Below are 23437 nucleotides of genomic sequence, written 5' to 3'. Positions count from 1 at the left end.
AATGTAAGAAAATTTAAAGATTAAATTACTAGTTCAGTAAACCAATGAAATTTTAATAAAATTAGACAGTTGGCATTTCAGAGGAAGTTGATGTGACATCCGGTGGTATTGTCTGAAAAATACATAAAACAAGAAAATAGATTGCTCTCAGCAAAAGATTGTCTTTGGCAGTTGAATAAGACGGTGTCTATTTCTTTCGTACAGAAAATTATATCAAAATGGAAAACTTTTTGGGTACTTGGAACCAAGAAGCTAAAGCAGAAAATATGGAAGCCCTCATGGCTGTTACTGGTAAGGGAGATATTTGTTTGTTTTTCCTATACTTTATATTTATAGTAGGTTTTTAAATTAACGTTTATTTAAAAATTTGTTTGTAAAATGCTTAAGACGAGGGTTATGCAGTCAGAGGTACTCTTCCAGTAAACTTAAACTAAGTTCTGATCCGGGGTTAGAATCTCTTTTGTGCTTCTTCTCATTTTTTTTTTTTTTTTTCAGTATAGGCAGTAAAGTGTATATGACATTTGCATGTTTCCCACTAGTACATAACATGAAGGGCAGTCGGTCAAAGATTGCAAAGGAAATAAAAGGAATGGAGGGGTTCGAGATGCTAACACGAATACTTACAGCAGAGGTGTCACATACACCCCCCCACACACACACACACACACATACACACATGCACATATATATGCACATACATGCATACATACATACTTATATACATACATACACGTATGTGTATATATGTATATATACATATATATCTTTCATACCTTTCTCGTCTTTACTGCCTTAATGTTATGGACCTCTCCTTGTTGTTCATCTGCTGCAAACAGGCAATGTAATGGTATTGAGTTGCCTCGAGTTCTGCAGTCATTTTAACTCTATTTTAACTGAAACAACGCACAAGACAAATATCTTCAATAAGACCAATATGATTTCTTTTCACTCGTTTTGAACAATCTCAGAAGCCATCCCGCTAGTCGTCTGCACATTGTTCCCGTCTTATAAATATCCACATGCAACGATGCATCATTATTCACTTTGATCCCAAGACCATTCAATGATTGCAACCTCTGTTGGCTTTGTGCGTTTTGATTACGATGTGTTAGAGAGCTAATAGCGAAGTCCTTGAAATTTTCCAACATTAAACATCATGTCATCTTCAATACACTTTTATATTGCTTTGAGGTCTTCCCTAGAGTGGTAGTTGAGATCATCGAAAATTTTGATAGACTTCAATATTTTCGTATCGGAACATAACTAATAACGGTGTTTTTAATAGCTGAGGGCATGCCTCAGAGAGCCACTATGGCCAATAATTGTGCAAAAGATTCCAACACAGAATTGATATATCCTTCGGTAAAGCACAGCCACTCAACTAGTTTTCTAGCTATATTAAAGTCACTTAATTTTTGATTTTAATGATCAATATTGTCGAAAGTATTTGCAAAATCTACATTTGAATGATTAAGCAATGATTTCAATACCCAGTCCTAATTCTGTATAGGATGTACAAGGACCTACCAATCAGACGAAGATTGTGATTGATATCGGTTAATAAACCATTTTCTTCTAAGCGTGATTCGTTCTTCCATAATTCAATCCAACAATTTGCTATGTGGAGTCAAAGAAATATGCTCGTAATTTTTTTTGGCATCTACTCTGCTTTCTCTTTATGGACGATGCATTCATTTTATTTCATTTCGAGAAGCTTGTCACACAAGCAAGGAAGCATTTGAAAGGTATCTGAAGCAGTTTTGCTGCAGCCTTTTTCTGTTTCCAAGAGAATTGTGGAGGATCCATCCTGACCGGTAGCCTTATTTTTTTCTGCAGCTGGTATTTCGTCTTCTTTCTTTATAACTATACAATTGATGTTTACCAATTCTTTTGTATAAAGTTGTAGTGTTGAAGAACTCATTTTGTTTATTTATTTCCATCTCTCCGATTGAGAAATTAAAAATATTTTGAATTGTTTATTCAATATTTCGCAACTCTAAAACGGCAAACAGGCAGAATCGTTGCACGCCGTCTTCACGTTCTGAGTTCAAATTCCGTCGAAGTCGACTTTGCCTTTCATCCTTTCGGGGTCGATAAAATAAGTACGAGTTAAATATTGAGGTCAATGTAATCGACTTTCCCCCTTCTCCGAAATTCATGGCCTTGTGTCAAAATTTGAAACCAATATTTCATAACTTTGTTGAGAGACTGCAGTTGGTTAGACGCTTCTTCGAAACTGGTCTTATTTTATTATGCAAAGAAACTGAATGTTGTGAAATTATAGAAACCGTTATGATTCGATTTTGTTTCATACATCTCAAGTTTCTCTTTTTGTACGCTCCTTTCTTCGGGTAGATTTTATTTCATTTTCGATTTCTAAGTTTCCGATACCTGCCAGCACATACAAATACACGTATATGTGTATACATATGAATTTATATGTTTTTTTTTTACATATATGCACGCATGCACACACATATACAAAGATACGTGTTTAACCATATATTAACGTTGGACAGACCTGCACGAGTTAGAGAGAAACAGGAAGGTAAAGGAAATAATTTGATATAACCACTGGTCTTTCATGTTTACACGCGCATACATGCACTCGTATACAATGTCAAACTCAGAAAATAAAACAAAAACATCAATATGTATCAAGAAGTGGTACCTTAATGATTATTACTCGACGTACAACATATACAGGCACAGATAGAAATATACATGTACAAACACATACGCGCGCGCGCATGAACGCTGACATGTTTGCATGTATATATACATAAGCGTACACGAATATGAATAGATTTATGCATCTATACAAATATACAGACACACACATGCACACAAATTCACATGCACACAAATTCACATGCACACACAAACACACTCGTCACTCGCAAGTGATTGCGATTTGATATCATGTACAATGCTTTCACTAAGTGTGTGTGTGTGTGTTAGTGTGTGAATGTGTGTGTGAGTGCGTGTGTATGTGAGTGTGTGTGTAAGTGTGAGTGAGAGTGTGAGTATGAGTGTATGTGTGTGCGCGCGTGCGCCCGTGTGACTGCAAGAGTAATGGTTGCAACAATATCTCTTTTAAATACATACACGTGTCACTATACTTCTTGATCGAAAAATTCGAAAAATTTCTTGAAACAGAGTTTCAAGTTACCATGCTTATGTTCCAATTTGAAAACAAACAACGATAAGAAGAAAAAATTAAGCTACGATAATATATCTTCAAAATCCGTTATATGCAACAGAAGCATTATTAGATTAAAATAGCAATGTAAATGCATCATGAAAAAGCAAATTTACCACAATATTCGTCCGGTGATTGTAATTTTTGAGAATGTCAAGTGCTCAAATCTGCTTTTTTAAATGTTCTTATGGCTCTCTCCACGTATTTTCTTATATCTCTATCTATGAATTATTGATTTAAATGTTATGTGACTGAAAATGTAACCAATGTACATATGTTCCTCTAAGACAAATACGTACATGCAATTTCCTCGAAATCCTAGCTCCCTTCCATCTCTTGCACATTCTTTTATGAAAGAGTTTCGTCATGAACTTTTTTCGTCTGTGTGCATATAACCTGTATATGTATATATTCCTACGCATATGTGGGTGTTAGTCTGTGTGTGTGTGAGTCTTTGTGTGTGTGTGTGTTTGTGTGTGTATAAACAAAAGTCAGACGATATGAGAGATGAATATAGATTTATTTAACCATGTGACTTCCATGGGACTACATCCGTTTCGCAGTCTACTTCATGTACTATAAATTTCAGTATACAAGAAACTATGCATACATGTTTGCATTAATATGCATGTTCAGCATTACAATTGCATCTTCACAAATTAATGCAAGTAAAGAAAGCTACCTCATCAGGTCACCAAAACACTATTGTTACATCAACAGAGCAAGTTCACTGTTCTAGCTACATGATTTTCTCTGAACCCATATCTTATATTATTCATAAATTTACACACACACATATATATATACACACACATATGATATATAATATATATATATATATATATATATATATATATATATATATATATATATATATATATATACATATACACACACACACAGTGCTGTGCGTAAGTCCTTTACTCCATTAATCGTTAATTAACGAAGTTAACAATTTCGTTAACGATTTAACTTTTTATGTTAACTTTGAAAATCATTATCGGACTAATTGACTTCCATTAATTCAAGTCCGTTAACTCAAAAATTTCATTAAAACCGGTAAACGTTAAGAAGTTTCTATTGTTTGCAGATTGCCTTAGCATATTTAATATTGTACGCGTCATTCTTTTAACTCCAATATAACGCCACTTATAAATAACTTGTAGGACCTCATTTGGCCCTGCCTGGATTTGAAAACAAATTCATCCACTTGTTGCTTGCAAAGACAGCGGGAAATTTCTTTGTACTGTCAAGAGCGAACAGTGATTGATATGTTTCCGCTTGATCTGTGACCTCCCTGAGGTGGATGTCAACAGAGAAAATATTGATTTCCATAAAGTGGAAGAAATAAATGAAAGGAAAACAGTTGGTAAATATTTCGGTGTGAACACAAATATTTCAGTGTGAACACAAATATTTCGGTGTGAACGCAAATAGCTGTTACGTGGTAGCAGAGCATGCTAGAAATAGTAACCAAATCTTTTCTTTTTTTGGAAAAAGGAGCCTTTACGCGTGATTTGAATGTCACATTCGTTGAAAGCATGCGAAATAACCTGGAAAAGAAAAAAAGACCCACGAAACAAAACTCCTTTGGTGGAAAACTTCGAGGTCCCCACCACCCCTCCCACCTTTCTTTTCCGAAATAAAGTGGCTTGCAGCGAGTTTGGAGGTCAGATACGTTGAATGCACCCGAAAAAAACTGTGGAAAGAAAAATTATTCCCCAACGAGGTACGAAATATTTACCAAAAGAATAAAATTTTGTGCCCATTATACCTGTATTTTAATCAATTCAAAATAAAGTACCTCATCTTGAAAAGTGGCAAAATTTTTGTCGGTTGCCATCTGGGATAATTTTAGTAACAAATCAAACAGGTAATATGCATTAAGAATTTCAATTTTTGTGTTTATCCATAATGTTATTGCTTTTACACCTGTTAATTAAATTTACCTGCTCATAAAAGTCTAATTTACTCAGTAAGATCAGCTAAAATTACATAACTATGAACCAGTGGTATATAAAGCACCAACTGACAAAATTTCAAATCTGTATGTAAAAAATTTACAAAGTTACAAGCAAATATTGTGGACACCTCTTGAACCTGAATAATTCAAAATAACGTGAGCAAATAAGCATTTTGTCTGTAGTCTCTTAATATAATGTCTGGCATATTCGCATCTATCTTTCTGTCAGTTTGAACGGCGAAGTTCCAGAGGAGTGAGACGTGATCATTTTTAAGCACTGGAGGTGGTTTGTGTTCCCACCAGTCTTTATCATGGAGCAGATCCAATTTTTGCAAATTACCCAGTGAATATATTGTGCTGCTCTATCATGCCTGTTGAGATAATCTGTAGGCGCAAGACGACTGCACATAGAGACAACATGATCATTTTGTTGTTGACATACACGACATGTTGGGCTTTTACCGTTCTTTAATATGTTGGCCTGGTAGTTTCTTGTAGGTAGGCATTGATCTTGGGCTGCTATGATAAACCCTTCTGTTCCTGATTTTAAGCCAGAAGACACTAACTATTGATAGGTAAGGGCTTTGTCAACATCGGCACTATTAGCTCTATTTGGGTATTTGCTATTGAGAGGTTTTTCTTGCTATTTATCAAGTAAGAGTATCTAAGGCAGCAGTTTTAGCACGGGTTTTCATACGCTTAGCTTTTTCTGTGCTTGTTTCTAGTACGTCTAATTCTGGAATTTGTTGTATTTGGAATTCACTTAGATATTCCTTTGCTTGTTTTGTTACTAAGTATGATGCTTTTTTGTTTTCATGTTTTGAGACAAGTTTTTAACATCCAGTCATCAGAGATTTTCAGGTAGGTGTCTAGGCCAGTTGTGGCAATCTTCATTGTTAATTCCAGTTGTAAAAGTCCACGGCCTCCCTCTTTTCTTGGCAGATAAAGTCGTTCTATATCTGCCTTAGGGTGGTGCATTCTATGCATCGTCAACAAATTTCGTATTTTTCTGTCAAAATTACATATTTCAGTAATTGACCAGTTAATGATATTGAAACTGTAAGTCACGACTGGTATAGCTAAAGTATTGATCGCTTCGATCCTGTTTCTTGCATTCAGCTCTGTCTTGAGTATTACCCTTACTCTGCGATAGCATTCTCTTCTGTCGTTTCCCTCATCACTGAATGTTTGATTCCATCCCCTTCAAATTCCTTTATGACATTCTGCTGGTCAAGATTAACATTGGATGTTTCTGTCATTTTCCCTTTGATATAAAGGTAGCTTTCGCACATTTATCGAGGCCATATTACATCCTGATGTCATCACTAAATTGTTTAACAATCGCTAGTAAGCCCTGTAGTTGTTGGTGATTTTTTTGCAAAGAGCTTTAAATCATCCATGTAAATGAGATGATTTATATTTCTATCAAGCATTTTATAGCCGTATTGTACATCATTGAACAATTTCGAGAGAGGTATTAAGGCTAGACAAAAGAGGAGTGGTGATAGAGAGTCACCCTGAAAAATGTCACATGAAATTCTTACATCTTCAGCATTAAGAGATTCATTGTCACTGTTCAAAGTCAGAGTGGTTCTTCATGATCTCATACTTACAGACAAGAAGTTTCGCAGAGTAAGTGCTATTTCATACATTTCCAGACATTTCTTAATCCAGATATGTGGTAGACTATCAAAAGCATTTTTTATAGTCTATCAAGGCTATCGACAAGTTTTTGTGTCGCTGGTAACAATCTTCCAAGATCATCCTATTGATGAGTAGCTGATCTTCACAACCATAATCTTGGGGTAAGTAGCCCGTGCTCTTAACCACTACGCCATATGCCCGTGGGCCCACGGGCATATGGCGTAGTGGTTAAGAGCGCGGGTTACTTACCCCAAGATACCGAGTTCGATTCCAGGCAGCGACCTAAATAATAATAATAATAATAATAATAATAATAATAATAATAATAATAATAATGATGATGATGATGATGATGATGATGATGATGATGATGATGATGATGATGATGATGATGATGATGATGATGATAATAATAATAATAATTAATAACAACAACAACATCGAAAAATATCTTAGGAATGAGAACCCAGGTTCGAAATTTCCCCAAGACACCTGATGAAGGTTGGAGGGTATATCAGCCGAAACGTTGTGTTAACAACAAACAAGATGAGGACAACTATCCGTCAAATGTTAATAATGTAAATAATGTACCGTTTATATGTGCTAGAGAAGGTGCGTGGCCTTGTCGCTAAAGTGTTCCACTCACGTTCACAAAATCATGATTTTCGGTTCTTAAACTGAGAGATGTGTTGCGTTCTTCCGCAAAATACTTCATTTCACGTTCCTCCGGTCCACTCAACTGTAAATGAGTAACCTTGTAGCGAACTGACATCCCTTTCGTGGAGAATGTTGTGATCTCTATCAGTTATATACCATGGAAACCGGGTAACCGTCTCCATTAGTCCTAGGACTTCAAACAATACTTATATAAATACGTGTGTGTGTGTGTGTGTGTGTGTAGTAAAGCCGCGTGATTGTAAGGTTGTGGTTTCGATTTCTGGACCGAGCGATGTCTTGTGTCCTTGAGTAAAACACTTCATTTCACATTGCTCCAGTCCGCTCAGCTGACAAGAATGAGTATTCCTGTGGTGGGTCGGTGCTCCATCCAGTAGGAAATAAATACGACAGATAATCCGAGAAATTGACTCTAAGAGCCTATATGACTTGGGAATGATCTAGATAGATAGATAGATAGATAGATAGATAGATAGATAGATAGATAGATAGATAGATAGATAGATAGATAGATGTAAACACAAATGGCGTCTGAAATCATATAAATACACTTATCAGATCTGTTCTATTTGGCACACATTTTTTGAAATTTTAAAACTAAGTGAAAGTTTTCAAATTTGGTATATTGATGTAATTTTTCATGCAGAATCTAATGTTGTTATTCTCTTGTTCCCCCACAAAAAAAAATTTAGAAAACTGTTACAGAGGATTAAAGTTTGATTATTTCTACCCAATCAGAAAACAGGATTTGGAAGCTGGCATTTTGTGCGTGATGACAACATTACGACGACAAAACATTCGATGATAGAAATTTTAATGAATCTTTTTTCTTTGCCAGGTATGTAAATAATAGAAAAAGGAAAAATCTTCAATGAAGGTAATACGAAAAAGCAAACTGAACGCTAAATTACGAAAAAAAAAACAAATTGAACTAAAAATATGAAAAAAAAACTAAACTGCAGTTCATTAAAGTCGTGCAAATAATATATATTTTGTATCGAAAATCAAAAACAAAAGTTTGCGATGTAATCTAAAAGTTTGTCAAATAAATGACAATTTTCATATCTCCTGCGTCCTATAAGATCGCAGAGATACGAGTCAGCTAGAAACGGTAGGTGTCATAGCGTTATTTATTACTTCGTTTTATAGAGGCCCATGTGCTTTCCACTTGTTGCGTGTGGGTACCATCTTTCGAGTAATAAACTCGACGCTATGGTTCATTCACTGTTCTTCATAGAAAATTATAACCATCAACTTCAGGAATGTGAGAGTAGGCCCTTCATAAGTCACTGAAAATTGTGGCTCTTGAAAGAATCGATTGACGTATGCATTCCTTCAGTGTGTCGCGATTGCGACCCGGCACTACATAAAGAAAAACATGTCTGTTCTGGCGACACGCTCCTCCGAAAATCCACTGCTCGGGTAACACCCTTCATCGATTGTATTTATGTCTTGAGAAGACTGTTTCATTTATCTCAACAATCCTCCAAGGACGCCAATCTGACCTGGGTTGTGGAGCAGGTCCTCCGCACTCATTTGGCGAACATAGCTGTTGTAATCAACAGCCGCTCAGTGACAAGAAAACTAAAACTTGGCTTGTTATTATGGAAACAGGCACCATTATGTCTGTGGCTTTCGATTGGCTAAAATCACCCAAAATTTGCAAAGTTTAAAAGGTATTAACTTTTTATTGGTTAATTTAAGGCAAATGTGAATTTCATTTCCATGATTAGCATACAAAACTACATCAACATATCAAATTTAAAATAAGTTGGAACAAAATTAAAGGAATTGAAAAGTGTGAGCCAAGCAGAAAAGATCCTTCGTATCTAAATTAATTTTTATAAAAGAATTATACATATATATATATGCAAAAGAGAGAGAAACCAGAGAAAGAGAGAGAAACCAGAGAAAGAGAGAGAAACCAGAGAAAGAGAGAGAAAGGAGAGAGAAAAGGGGAAAGAAGAGATGGAGAGAGGAAGGAGAGAGATGGACAGAGAGAGAAGCAAACTAGTAACAAACGACGAATCCATAAACAAAATCAACAAGATTCAACAAGATGTTCGCAGTGAATATCGTTAGTTTGATGCACGAAGAATGTTATTTGGTGAAGAGCAAAAATATAACGCTTTGGGGTGTAGCCTTTTGTTGCATGAAGAAGAGAATAAGGAAGAAAAAAGATAGGAACGAGTGTCATGGAAAAAGCACATATTTAACTTCACACACACACACATACACACAAACATTTATATATTCTTTTATTCTTTTTCCTGTTTCAGTCATTTGACTGCGGCCACGCTGGAGCACCACCTCAGGATAAGAAATAGGAAGCCCTTGATACAGTACTGCATATTTCAAAAAAATGAATAGACATGGCTTTTCTGATAATTTTCCCACTTTAATAATTAGATTAGGTGTTTACAAAAGGTTAATAGACATCTAATAACTTATAAACGTGTAATTATTAAAGTGGAAAAATTATCAGAAAAGCCATGTCTAATCATTTTTCAAATATACACACACACAAAAACAAACACACACATACATACATACATACATACATATATATATATATATATATATATATATATATATATATATATATATATATATATATATATAGCAGTGTCTATGAACATCGAGTGGATCATGTTCGTGCATTCACGGACTGCACACGGACAACACTGTAATTATTCCAAGTACACGGACTATGATCCTAAGAAACATATGAATTATGGAAACGCGCGTAGCGGTGCATTAAAATATCTATAAATTCCCTCCAAGGATTATGATTATTATTACTATATTTATCCTACATTATATCAGTACAGCTAGGTGCATCCTCAAAAGACGAGTCGCGCCAACTAGCGCCTTTAGACTGTAGCCAGCATAATAGCTTTTATATACATATTCAAAACGTTACCCGTAAACGAACTTGAAGGATATATATATAGGAAAGCGGCCAGTAGAGATATATTTGTCCAGTACAATTCAGCACTTCCACTCGGTGCCAAAATAGGATACGCCAGAAATGAACTTGCGCGTATCCAAGGCAAGTGCAGCAGAACGGAGGACAAGATGACCTACACTACACGCTTTCTAAATATACTGAAAACCAACGGGTATCCTAGGTCCATTATAAATCGGCTTAAGTACCCAAGACTACCAACACGCCGAACACATAGAAAACACAGCAATACATGCTTCCTTAAAACACCCTCCGAACAGCCATAAGAAGAGAAGGGCTAGACATACAACTAGCCCACTCCGGCCCCTCTCTGAGAGAACACCTCGCAAAGAAACGAATAAGGGACAACAATCAATGCACATTAACAAATTGTCCCATCCGTGACACACATTTATGCCAACGGGTAAATACTGTATATAAAATACAATGTAACAAATACAACACGTTCTATGTGGGTAGCACAACAAGACCGTTACACGTCCGCATCAAAGAACACCTGAACACGAGAGCCTCCTCCTTCAGAAAACATCCAGACAGATGCCTGAACACTGACAAGAGCATAAGAGTCACAACTGCGGACAATGAAAGAAATTTGGGTAATTTAAGAATTAAGGAAGCATTACTCATACACAAACTAGGACCCCAAATTAACAACAGGCTGGAGATTGGTAATCAGTATATTACTTAGCTACATCTGGACGCGCGTAGGTTCATCTCATTTTTATATATATAGATAACTTAGAAGCAGCGCTACAGATATACCAACACACACGAGATTGAAACATAGCCGACCTCACACACTTCTCATGAGGAATTCCGGAAGGAGCTTCATGAGACCACTACTACGTCACTTCCGGGAAAAAAAGAAAAGAAAAGCCGTTAGTAAACAGTTTATAGCATAGACTCCATCTAAGAAGATCTGAAGAAGGAATTGTATTCCGAAATATCATTGGACTATAGATAACTAAATTACAACAAATATATAGTCCATTTTTTATATTATAGTGCATTGTTGTACCATTCAAAACTTTTTATTCTTTACAAACAACACTCAATGTTTCAAGCGAACTACAATACTCTCTTATATATTGTCCTAGAATAAAATATAATATTTTCCCAGCAGGCATAAATCGCATTTGATGGGTATTTTATGTGCACCGTGCCTGTAAGATGAAGCTCTATCTAAAATACTCCATGTCACGTTAAAAGGTCGGGCTTCGTTTTCTTTTAATTCCCAGACATATTTTGCCAGGGCTGGTCTTCGTCCTGTTTTCGGAGTATCTGAAGGAATTTCTACGAGAATAAAATTGGGTTTTGAAAGAATTTTCAGAAGCCCCTGTATAAGTTCTATATTCGTCTGAGCCTTCTATCTGCACCTTGGCTCTATACACGATTCCTTTCTCCAGACATTTTCCTTCCAACGGACAGGAGGTCCCATCTTTGAAATTGCAATTTTTAAGAAGAGAATTATTTGCAATTATCTTGTTGTGTTGATGAATGAAAGAGACGAAGTTTTTGCAGCAGGAATAGCTGATCTTAAGAATTCCCTACCTATATTTGTTTTTACGGCCATATTGAAAGCTGGGTAAAACCACAAAACCTTCCTAGTCCTAGTTCTACGTGTGATTGTTTCAGTTAGGGGACTATGTGTGTCGCAGTGATAATAAAACGACTCAAAGGAGGTCTGCAACGAAATAATTTTACTCAACACTTTGCAAGTGAATCAGTAGAGGCAAAGATGCGTCTCATTTACTTGACAATTTATGCACCACATTGCAGAAATCACAATGTAAGTATATCTGAAAGGGTAGTCTTACACTGTTGTACCGTTGAATTACAAATAATACTCATCTGTTATGTTCGGGTTAAAATTTCAACATCAAAAATATATGAATTTTCATGGGAGTTATGACCGTTATGCATAGAATATAATTTCCAAATTTCATAAAGATCCGTTCAGTACTTTTGACGTAGTTTTGGATAAGAAAACAAATGACTAATGTGTGTGTTTGTGTGCATGTGTATGTGTGTGATGAGTGTATATATGGGAGAATATACAAAAAATAACAACAGACGAGGACAGGTGGTGTAAATAACAAAAGTATATATGAGTGTATATATGTATAGATATCTGTATGCATGTATATATATGTATATATGTGTACATATTACATGTACATATATATATATATACATCTACACATATGTATACATATACATGTATGCATATAGATCTATATCTATATATATATCTATACATATACGTGTACATATACATCTATATGTATACATATACATCTCTCTCTCTCTCTCTTTCTCTCTCTCTTTCTCTCTCTCTCTCTCTCTCTCTCTCTTTCTTTCTCTCACTCTCTCTCTTTCTCTCTCTCTCTCTCTTTCTCTCTCTCTCTCTCTTTCTCTCTCTCTCTTTCTCTCTCTCTCTCTCTGAAAGTATCTGTCATTACAGTATCGACATGTGATTGTTTCAGTTAGTGGAATAACGTGTACATATACATCTATATGTATACATATACATCTCTCTATCTCTCTCTCTCTCTCTTTCTCTCTCTCTCTCTCTCTTTCTCTCTCTCTCTGAAAGTATCTGTCATTACAGTATCAAAATGTGATTGTTTCAGTTAGTAGAATAGTTTCATTTTTAAAGTGCAAGTATTTGACATGAGTGTTTTTGTTTCACTTTTGACACGTAATACTTAAATAGTGGAGGAGATATTATGTTGCCGTGGGCTCGAACTCTGCAAGAAGTTAAAAAAAAATTTGACTAAAACACAACTGGAACCCTAAGTAAGGCATCTGTAAAATTTGAATGAAATTGGTTGCGTAGTTCTCGAGTTTTAGGGATTCACACAGACAGACAGACAGACACACATTCTCATTAAGTTGGTTATACTGGATCTTCTCAGAGAATCCCCTATTCCTTAATGCGCTATTATAATAAGGTGCGGCATTTTGGAATGCTGCCTCATCCGAAGAAATTGACGATATTTGTCTACCTACATTACTGACTAAGTTCCTAAGAATAACTGGCGGATGACTGGATTCTTTGCTAATATAAGATAGCTTATCATTAGGCTTACGGTAAGGTTTGAATTTATCCGACTGTAAATCCAAATATACAACTAAAAAATCTACACTTTTCAGGTTAGTATTTATCATAACCCGTAAGCCCATCCTTTGGGAAAAAAACAATAAGATCCTTCCTAAGTTTATCTAATTCATGGCCGCTTAAATTATGGGTGACTATAAGGCCTTATAGTCATTCGAGAAGGAACAAACTACAACAACATATATATATATAACATAAATAATATATAATTATATGCGTATATCCATACATATATGTACATACCGACATCTATAAGTATACATACAAGCATATATGGGTACAGGAGGGTGAAAGTGTAAACGAGAACAAGACAGTGAGAACAAAACAGTAGAAACAAGACAGAACAGTGAGAACAAGACAGAATAGTGAGAACAAGACAGTAAAAACAAGATAGAACAGTAAGAACAAACGGTAAGGGCTGTTAGGCCAAGACGATAGAAAAATTATTTTGAACGCTAATTAGAGAGTGAAAAAATTCGCGTCTTCTCTATAGGAAGACAGGAAATAGAGAGAAAGAATCCCTATCGTCACGTGTCAGCGACGAGAGGGTCAAGGAGGAGGAGTGAGAGAGGGAACGGTGAAAGGAAGAGAAGAATCGGGGAGGGTTGGGAAAGAAAAACAGAAAGGATGAAGAACAAGACAGGGAGAGAGATAAAAACAGGGAAGTGACAGCAATAGTAGTAGAGTGCGCAGTAGAAAATATTATGATAAAACTTACTTGGAGGCAATGCGTGGAGGTATATGTTTATGTGTGTGTTTTTGTGTCTGTGTTCGCCCCCTCCCCCACCATCGCTTGACAACCGATGTTGATGTGTTTATGTCACCGTAACTTGGCGGTTCGGCAAAAGATACTGATAGAATAAGTACCAGACTTACAAATTGCAAACAATAAGTCCTGAGGTCAATTTATTCGACTAAAAGGCGATGCTCCAGCATGGCTGCAATCAAATGATTGTAACAAATAATAGAATATACATATACATATATATATATATATATATATATATATATATATATGTATATGTATATATATATATATATATATATATATATATATATATATATATATATATATATATATATATAATTCGGAGTTTTATCATGGCTACCGAATAATTGTCACATATTATTTACAAATAAATTCCTCTATTTATTTAATATCGAGGTCTCTTTCTTTCTTTTGTTGTCTTACCTTTTCTATCAATATATATATATATATATATATATATATATATATATATATATATATATTTCGTTTTTGGATTTGGTTTGCAAGATTTTTTATGTGATTTCGTGTGTTGAAGCATATTCTGTTGTGTCTGGAGAGAGTCATTTTCTTATCGTGCCTTAAAATTTAACACACGCACCGTTAAAATTACCACGCAACGAAAATTTTAGGAAAATAAAAATAAGAAATAAGTGGAAATTTTAACAGTGAGTATGTTAAATTTTAAGGCACGATAAGAAAATGACTCTCCCCAGACACAACAGAATATATATATATATGCCATATATTAACTTTTTTCATTGTAACCAGACAGTATTTCCTCTATTTAATTATTTATTTATTTTCAAATTTTTAACAGATGTTACTGATAAGCAGAAAGAGCAGATGACAAATATGATTAGCAAATTTGAAATCAGTCAGGATGGTGATAAATATACTATAGTCCATACCAGTGACGATCCACCGGCCACAAAGAGCTATGTTTTCGCTCTTGGTGAGCCACTGGAATCGACTGATATTTTTGGTCGAAAATTTAAGGTAATACATTTTTTAATTTTTTTTTTTATTTAATAGGTGTAGGAATCTGGTTATCCCCATACTCTCTCTCTCTCTCTCTCTCTCTCTCTCTCTCTCTCTCTTTTCCTTCTCTTTCCACCTCTCTCCTTATCCCTATACTTTCTCCTCTCACACTCTCACTCCCTCTTTCTCTCTATCCACCTCTCTTTCTCTCTCTCTCCCCTTTCTCTTTCCACCACTCTCCATCTCATATTTTCACCCTCTCTCTCTCACCCCTTCTCTCTCACACCCCTCTCTCACACACCCTTCTCTCTCACACCTCTCTCTCACACACACCGCTCTCTCTCTCTTTCACTTTCTTCCCCTCACCTCATTCTTTCTTCTCTTCCTCTCCCATTGTCTCTCTCTCTCTCTCTCTCTCTCCCTCTCTCTCTCTCTCGCTATCTCTTCCTTTCACACTTTCACTCTCATTTTCCACCTCTCACCATCCCATATTTTCACTCTCTCTCTCTCTTTAACTTTCTCTTTATCTCACCCCTCTCTTCCTCTTCCCTTATCTTTCTGTGTCTCTTTCTCTTTCTCAGTCTCTCTCTCTCTCTTTCTCTCTTTCTCTCCCTCCCTCTCACTCTCTTTCAATCACTGCTTTCCTATCTTCTCATTTCTTCTTACTTCTGTTTTGCCACTTCATATAAAAAATGTGATTTACATGCACACCCAAAGAAATCTGCCTCATATGCTGCGTATAAAGAGAAACCTATATGCCTTTGCGAGAAAATATAATCTTTCACCCTTAAAACCATTATTATCACCATCATCATCATCATCATTATCATCATCATTATCGTCATCGTCATCAACATCACCTTCACCTTCGCCATCATCGAACAAAAAGCTCTGAAATTAAGTCGTTCTCTTAAGTTTTTCATGAAGGAGGAATTTCAACCATGTTTCGTGGTCTGCTACCACAACAGCTCCTTTATAGGATCCAGTTAGCTCAAGACATCATCAGGAGGAACCACGTCCGGTTTCGGCCCCTACTCCTCTACCGTTTGACGTGGCGGGGCCACCCCCTTTCGGAGGTGTCTTCAGCTCTGGTGTTGGGTGCATGTCTTCTTTCACTGTTTGTGATTGTTCTAATTCAACTGTGGAATGTCCCTCGCTATGGTTATTTTCCAGGAGGTTCTGTCCACACGTCTTACGGTTCATCAACCCGCGTTGTTGAATTACTTTCTTCTGACATACCTTCCCTTGGTGGATTAGGATCCAGTTAGCTGAAGACATCATCAGGAGGAACCACGTCCGGTTTCGGCCCCTACTCCTCATTTATTTATTTGTTTAGACACTCTTTTAGATCAGTCCAAATATATTTTAGGATATATTCGACCTGCAAAAAAAGGTCATTTTCATTGCGATTTGCCGTGAAGAAAATTTTTTGCTTTAAGCAAACATGCGTTAAAACACGAAGTCATTTCGGGGCGCCTTCAGTGGGTCGATAAATGCATTTCAGACTAATTCGTGATCCTCAGCATCGGCTACCAAGTGAGACATTTATTCATTTATTTTCAGAAACACCGAAACATTTAGTATTTAGTTTCGTCCTTTTATATCCCGAGTTCAAATTCCAACAGGATTTATTTCAACCTGATGCCCATGGCTGCATTAAGTGTTCTTTCTAAGAGAGGAAAGAAAAGAGCTTGCTATTTCAATTTACATTTACGTCTTTAGTTAATAAAGCTTTAATCTTTTAACTTTAATTTGCTTCGGTCATTGAACACCAGTGGCCATGCTGGAGCACCACTTTGAAAAGGTTTTGTTAAACAAAAGGACACAAGTACTTGTGCTTGCTTTTCAAGTTTGATACTTATTTTATTGGTCTCTTTTGTCGAAGCGCTGAGTTACGAAGATGTAAACAAACCAATATCAGTTGTCAGGGGAGGAAACAAACACAAACCCAAAGATATACGTATACTCATTCACACAGACACACGCACGCACGCACACACACACACACACACACACACACGCACGCGTACGACGGGCTTCCACACAGTTTTTGTCTACCTGATTAGAAGTAATTTGCCCGCAGTGCCACGCAGTGGAACTGAGCCCGAAACCACGCAGCTTTAAAGTGACCTTCTTCACAACACAGCTGTGCCTGCGCCTATGTTTATTTGAATTTAAATTTCATTTCACTTATTCATTTATTTATGTATTTATTTATCACAACAGAGTATTTTTAAACTGGCGAATCCTAATTTGTTGACCGAAACCTGCAGCGAATGGACTGATGGTGTAATTGATATTTCGTATGAAATAACAAGTAGTGACACTCTGAAATGTGTAAGTATATTATTATTATTATTATTATTGTTATTATTATTATTATTATTGTTATTATTATTATTATTATTATTGTTATTATTATTATTATTGCTGTTATTGTTATTGTTATTATTATTATTATCATTATTATTATTATTATTATTATTGTTATTGTTATTATTATTATTATTATTATTATTATTGTTATTGTTATTATTATTATTATTATTATTATTATTATTATTATTATTATTATTATTATTATTATTATTATTATCATTATTATTATTTTATGTTCGACTTTTGCTTTGCATTTGTACAAGTTGGATCCAAGTCTCACCCAGAGACCTCGAAAGACAACAAGTTAGAAGTTCATGTAGGTGTTATGCCTAGGGTACCATATATTTGGATTTGTACATAGTGTTGTTCTAGTAAATGTTTAAGAAACCATAAGAAAATTATGTGCTTGTTTTAAAATTTGAGATCACATAGACAGTATTATTATTATTATTATTATTATTATTATCATTGTTGTTGTTGTTGTTGTTCAGTGAGAGAGCAGCGCATGCCATCATAGTGACATTGGGGTACAATTATACGAAGCCCAATACACCCATCATGACTGCCCGTCTGATAAGGGTACACCAGGCACATGCATCACAACCATATGTGCGCGACATAGTGATCTTATATCAAGATAAACAGCGCCTGACCTTGCAGGTGGGGCCCAGTTAGAATTTTCTTCGGGTTGAGTAACCCATCCCGCTCAAAAGGTCCCTGAATAAGGTTTGTTTAAAGATGATGAACGAAACATCCATGTTTCCAGAGGTGACATGCTCAACTGGTTAAGGTCAAGCAAATCTGTGGTATTGAGCAGAATACTTGCTGTAGCCCATCGTTTATACCAAGACAAAACAAAGTACATGATAACATTTCCAATTAGTTAAGATCAGATGTCATGTGAGCCACTGCCTGGTATTGCATCTATTATCATTATTATTATTATTATTATTATTATTATTATTATTATTATTAAGACGGCGTGCTGGCAGAACCGTTAACACGCCGGGTAAGGTGCTTAACAGCATTTCGTCCGTCTTCACGTTCTAAATTCAAATTCCACCGAGGATGACTTTGCCTTTCATACTTTCAGGGTCGAAAGCACTGTACCAGTTGAGTACTGGGGTCGATGTAATCGAATATCCCCTTCCCCCAAATTTCAAGCTCTGTGCCTATAACAGAAAAGATTATTATTATTGGCGGTGATATGGCAAAAGCGTTAGCACTCCAGAGTGCTAAACGGGATTTCATCCGTCTTTACACTCTGAGTTCACATTCCGCTGAATCAACTTTGCCTTTCATCCTTTCGGTGTCGATAAAACAAGTATCAGTTTAGCACTGGGGTCGATGTAATCGACTTACTCCTTGCTCCCAAATTGCTGGCCTTGTGCCAAAATTATTATAATCGGCGGATTGCTGACAGAATTGTTAGCACGCCAAAGTGCTTAGTGGCATTTCTTTCGGCTTTGCGTTCTGAGTTCTAATTCTCGCGAAGTAGACTTTGCCTTTCATCCGTTCGAGTTCGATAAAATAAATACCAGTTAAGCACTGAAATGATGTAATCGACTTGCCCTCTCCCCTCAAGATTACTTTCCTTACACCAAAATTTGAAGCCTTCATTGTTGTTGTCATTGTTGTTGTTAAGTAGCATGAGGCGGCAAGTGGACAGAATAGTTAGATAAAATTCTTAGCGGCATTCTTCTGGTTCTTTACATTCCGAGCACAATTCCCACTGAGGTCAAATTTGCATTTCATCCTTTGGGGGACGATGAAATAAAGAGGTATCAATCAAGTTCTGGTGTCGATGCAGTCGACCAGACCCCTCCCTGCCTATGGTAGAACAATTTTTTTGGTAGCACCAGCAGCCAGGCTCGTTCGAAAAGCACGTAGGGTGACAAGACTATTCTGTACGCAGTTGCTCATTATCCAAATATTGCTGCAAGGCGAAAATTACTAAGTCCTGGAAAAAAAAAAACACAGACGTTGCGTATATACACTAAACGGTATGAGCTGGTATTTATATCAATCAATATATTGTTTTTGTATTTGGTTTGCAAGATTATTGATGTGCGCTCGTGTGTTGAAACGTTTTTGTTTTTTTTGCTCAGGAGGGTCATTATGCCAGTAATGTACAGGTTTTATTTCACTTCATAATTATTTATTTGTCAAATAGTTAACTATTTAACCAGTTAATTAATAGATTGTTTGACTAATCTTTCAGTCGATCATTCACGTCCTTTCTTCACCAATCGCGACTTTATCGATGACATATCGTCTCTACTCCCGGGATGCCTCGGGTCTGTCCGTCTCTTAGTTTACAGGTTCTATATTTATATTGTTGTATAGAAGTGGGTGCAAAAAGTATAAGGCAGGGGAACGGAAATGGGCAAAAATCAAGGAATATAAACAGAAAAGTAAAAATCTGTCCGAACACATTGTCTGTTCAATTAAGGAGAAAATTGAACTGAACAAAAAATAATGAAACCCGAAAGAACCTAACTAAGAAAGAAACTGTGTCGAGGTATTCATGGTTGTGAGGTTAAAACGCTTACTTTGAAACCTTATGGCTTCATGTTCAATCCCACTGCATGACACCTTGAGCAAATAATACAGTTCTATATTTAAGAGATGAGGAATTATGTACATTATTTACAAAGTCTTCATCAGGTATCTTGGGGAAATTTCGAACCTGGGTTCTCATTCCAACATTTCGATGTTGTTGTTGTTGTTGTTGTTGTTGTTGTTGCTGCTGCTGTTGTTGTTGTTGTTGTTGTTGTTGTTGTTGTTGTTATTGTTATTATTATTATTATTATTATTATTATTATTATTCAGTAGTTTTATTTTTATAACGTGCTTTCACTTCACTACTGAGCGCAGCTCTGTGCGCCTTGGGTATGTGCTGTGGTTTGCTGTGGTGCTCTTATGTTTACTGTATTGAAAGTGTTTTGCGTAGAATGTGTGCAGTAATCATATAGACAGACAGACAGACAGACAGACAGGTAGATAGATAGATAGATAGATAGATAGATAGAAAGTTGTTAATTTATATTGTGAAGGGAAAGGTATATGTTAAGTGCAGAGTCATAGAATTATTGCCAACCCTAAAATAAACATATATGTTTCCGAGCACTACATATCTTTTCTTGAACTTCAACTTGTCCAATGAGAGTAAAGAAAACTTTTATTTGGCAATATGTAAGTATGTTTGGCAGTATATGAGCAAAAGCATGTGACTATTAAAATTGTTGACTGCCTTATAAGCAGTATGTGCTAGTGAAAGCAATGAGCAAGTGACTGAATGACTGTTTCAATGTCTAACGGATGAAATCAATCTTGAAGTGGTCATATTGGTATCTGTTGCTATGAGGCCGGATCGATAACTGAGGGCTAAACCATGCTCTTATCTTTTGGGGTGTTTCTCGATTGAGAACTTGGCTCCACCGCTCGAGGTAAGATTTGTCATTATCTGTTGAAACTAACTGGAAGCGGTGAGCAGGAAGAATCGTTAGCACGCCGGACAAAATGAATAGCGACATTACGTCCGTCTCTACGTTCTGAGTTCGAATTCCGACGAACTCGGGGGATGATGAAACCTTGTTGGAGAAATGATGTGTAGGCGTGAAGCAGGTGTCTGTCTGCCGATATAGCAAGTCAGACTTGTATGACAATTTGAATGGCGTTGATGATCCCGAGATGAAGAGCATGAGATCAGATACTAGTCAGTCGATCCAGTTGGCAGAGCTTCACATTAATGAGTTGGAAGTGGCGGTACGATGTAAAGCTATTGAGAGGAAGGCCTCGAAACAGTGCGCATTCTCTCCTGATGAATGCGCACTATTTAATGGAGAACTCTGCATACCGGACTCCAGTAGGTTTCTTAGTTACTGGAGTCCGGTATGCAGAAGGTACCTGTAGAAGCTGTTTGCAAGTCTCTACGTTTAAAGTATATTTTTGTTCTGTATTTTTTCTTTTATTATTCTCGATTATGTCGTGCAGAACATTGCTAACGGTCATATTATTTCTTTTCTTCAGTCAATCCAACTTAAAGGAGTTACAAGTACCAGCATTTTCAAGAAAGTTACTTCTTAAATATCAACGGAGGACAGTAACGGTTCTTTCATTCAAAATTAAAGTTAAACCGAAATAAATGTCTTGAAACACAAATACAATTTTTTTTTTGTTTCTGTTTTTTTTTTAATTCTTTTTTTTTTTCCAGTCTTGTTTCATGCTGGGTCATTGTCTTGAAGTGTTTAGTCAAACAAATCAACACCAGTACTTGTTTTTTTTTTAAGTTTGGTACTTATTCTATCGGTTTCTTTTCCCTTTTGTCGAATAGCTAAGTTACGAGGATGTAAGCAAATCCATACCTGTTATCAAGCAGTGAGAGAGAGTCAAAAATAAACACAAAGACACATTCACCATCATGTATATATATATATATATATATATAAATGGCAGACGATGTGTTCAGTACCGAGGAGTGGCAGAAATAGCCCGAAACCAGGACTGGTCTACTGGTCCCGCCGCATGGAGATGGTGGGGTTCGCTCCTCTGCTCGCAATTTTATCGGGTGCAGCTGTGCATCGTTAACTAGCTAGAGGAGATGTCCTCTTGGAGTTAAAAAATCGCAGTAGAGTCCGCTCGAACGGACAGCCATGTTAAAGTGGCTACGAATATTATATATATATATATATATATATATATATATATATATATATATATACGACAGGTTTCTACAGTTTCAGTTTACCAAATTCCCTCACAAGGAATTGATCGGAGCTATAGTAGAAGATACTAGTCTTAGGTGCCGCGCAGTGGGACAGAACCCCAAAACATCTAGTTTCAAAGCAAGTTTCTTCACCACTCATCCATGCCTGTACTTCTGCTTTATTTTCTTATTGTGCATGGTGACAGATATGGTAGAAATGGTACCTTGTTGTGTTAAATATGCTTGTATTTAACAAGCATATTTAACACGTATTAATGTGTCTTTTTGCCCTTTCTATATCGATTCCATCAACAATAGATTCTCTCTTAAAAACCTAAAGAACCCAAAATTAAAACATCTTGCAATGAGTTTTGTGAGCCAAAATGGAAGCCCCTAGTAAACCAAGTTTGCATGACGTATTCGATTACTGATGAAGGTTATTTATCCCTAATGTTTTTTTTTTTTAAGCATAGACGAGTAACACGAAATGGTGGTTAAGAAGTTTGACACTTTCAAAGAGCATGAATAACTTTAACGAGAATCGAAACCAAGACAGGTGGTCAGACAGCTTCTATTAATCATTTGTAATGGCTAGATATCTCAATTTTTTCAAACATCAGATTTACTTCGGATTTATCAAAAGAAAGCTATATATTATTCATAACATATGAAACGAGGGTCAACTAAAAGTCTGCAAAGAAATATGAACGTTTAGAACAAACTTATGAAAATGGTTTGGACAGGCAAAGAAGTAAAATAACCATCTATGTATCATACTTTTGACAGGTCAGTTGCCGTGGTATTTGGCTTGAGATAACATCTCTTAGTGGTGTACTGTGTTAAAACAGTAACAATCGGAATGAGATGAAAATTCGTCCCGGTAGCAGCCAACGAATTTTCGTATATATATCGATATAAATCTTGTATACCGATTATAAATCGAGTAATTATGAGAATAGCGATCAGGTATTGCTTCTTTGTTGTTAATGTAATAAAATCTGTTGGGGTGATTTTCTGTTATTCTGTTCAT

At 36.0% G+C, this 23437-nt stretch overlaps 1 protein-coding gene across 1 annotated transcript; it reads left to right on the top strand.

The window, feature by feature from the left end:
- LOC149137101 (uncharacterized) lies at positions 1 to 21868 on the top strand. Its single transcript, XM_089346908.1, has 4 exons — positions 1 to 291; positions 15160 to 15338; positions 17547 to 17657; positions 21732 to 21868. Exons 1-4 carry the CDS (start codon positions 219 to 221, stop codon positions 21786 to 21788), a joined length of 420 nt encoding a protein of 139 aa, XP_089203034.1. The 5' UTR covers positions 1 to 218; the 3' UTR covers positions 21789 to 21868.
- The last annotated feature ends 1569 nt before the right edge of the window (positions 21869 to 23437 follow it).

This window comes from Octopus bimaculoides, chromosome 2 (assembly GCF_046866305.1).
Source record: "Octopus bimaculoides isolate indiv1 chromosome 2, ASM4686630v1, whole genome shotgun sequence".
Lineage (NCBI taxonomy): Eukaryota > Metazoa > Mollusca > Cephalopoda > Octopoda > Octopodidae > Octopus > Octopus bimaculoides.
The sequence above is the reverse complement of the archived record's forward strand: the minus strand, read 5'-3'. Positions and strand labels throughout refer to the sequence as shown.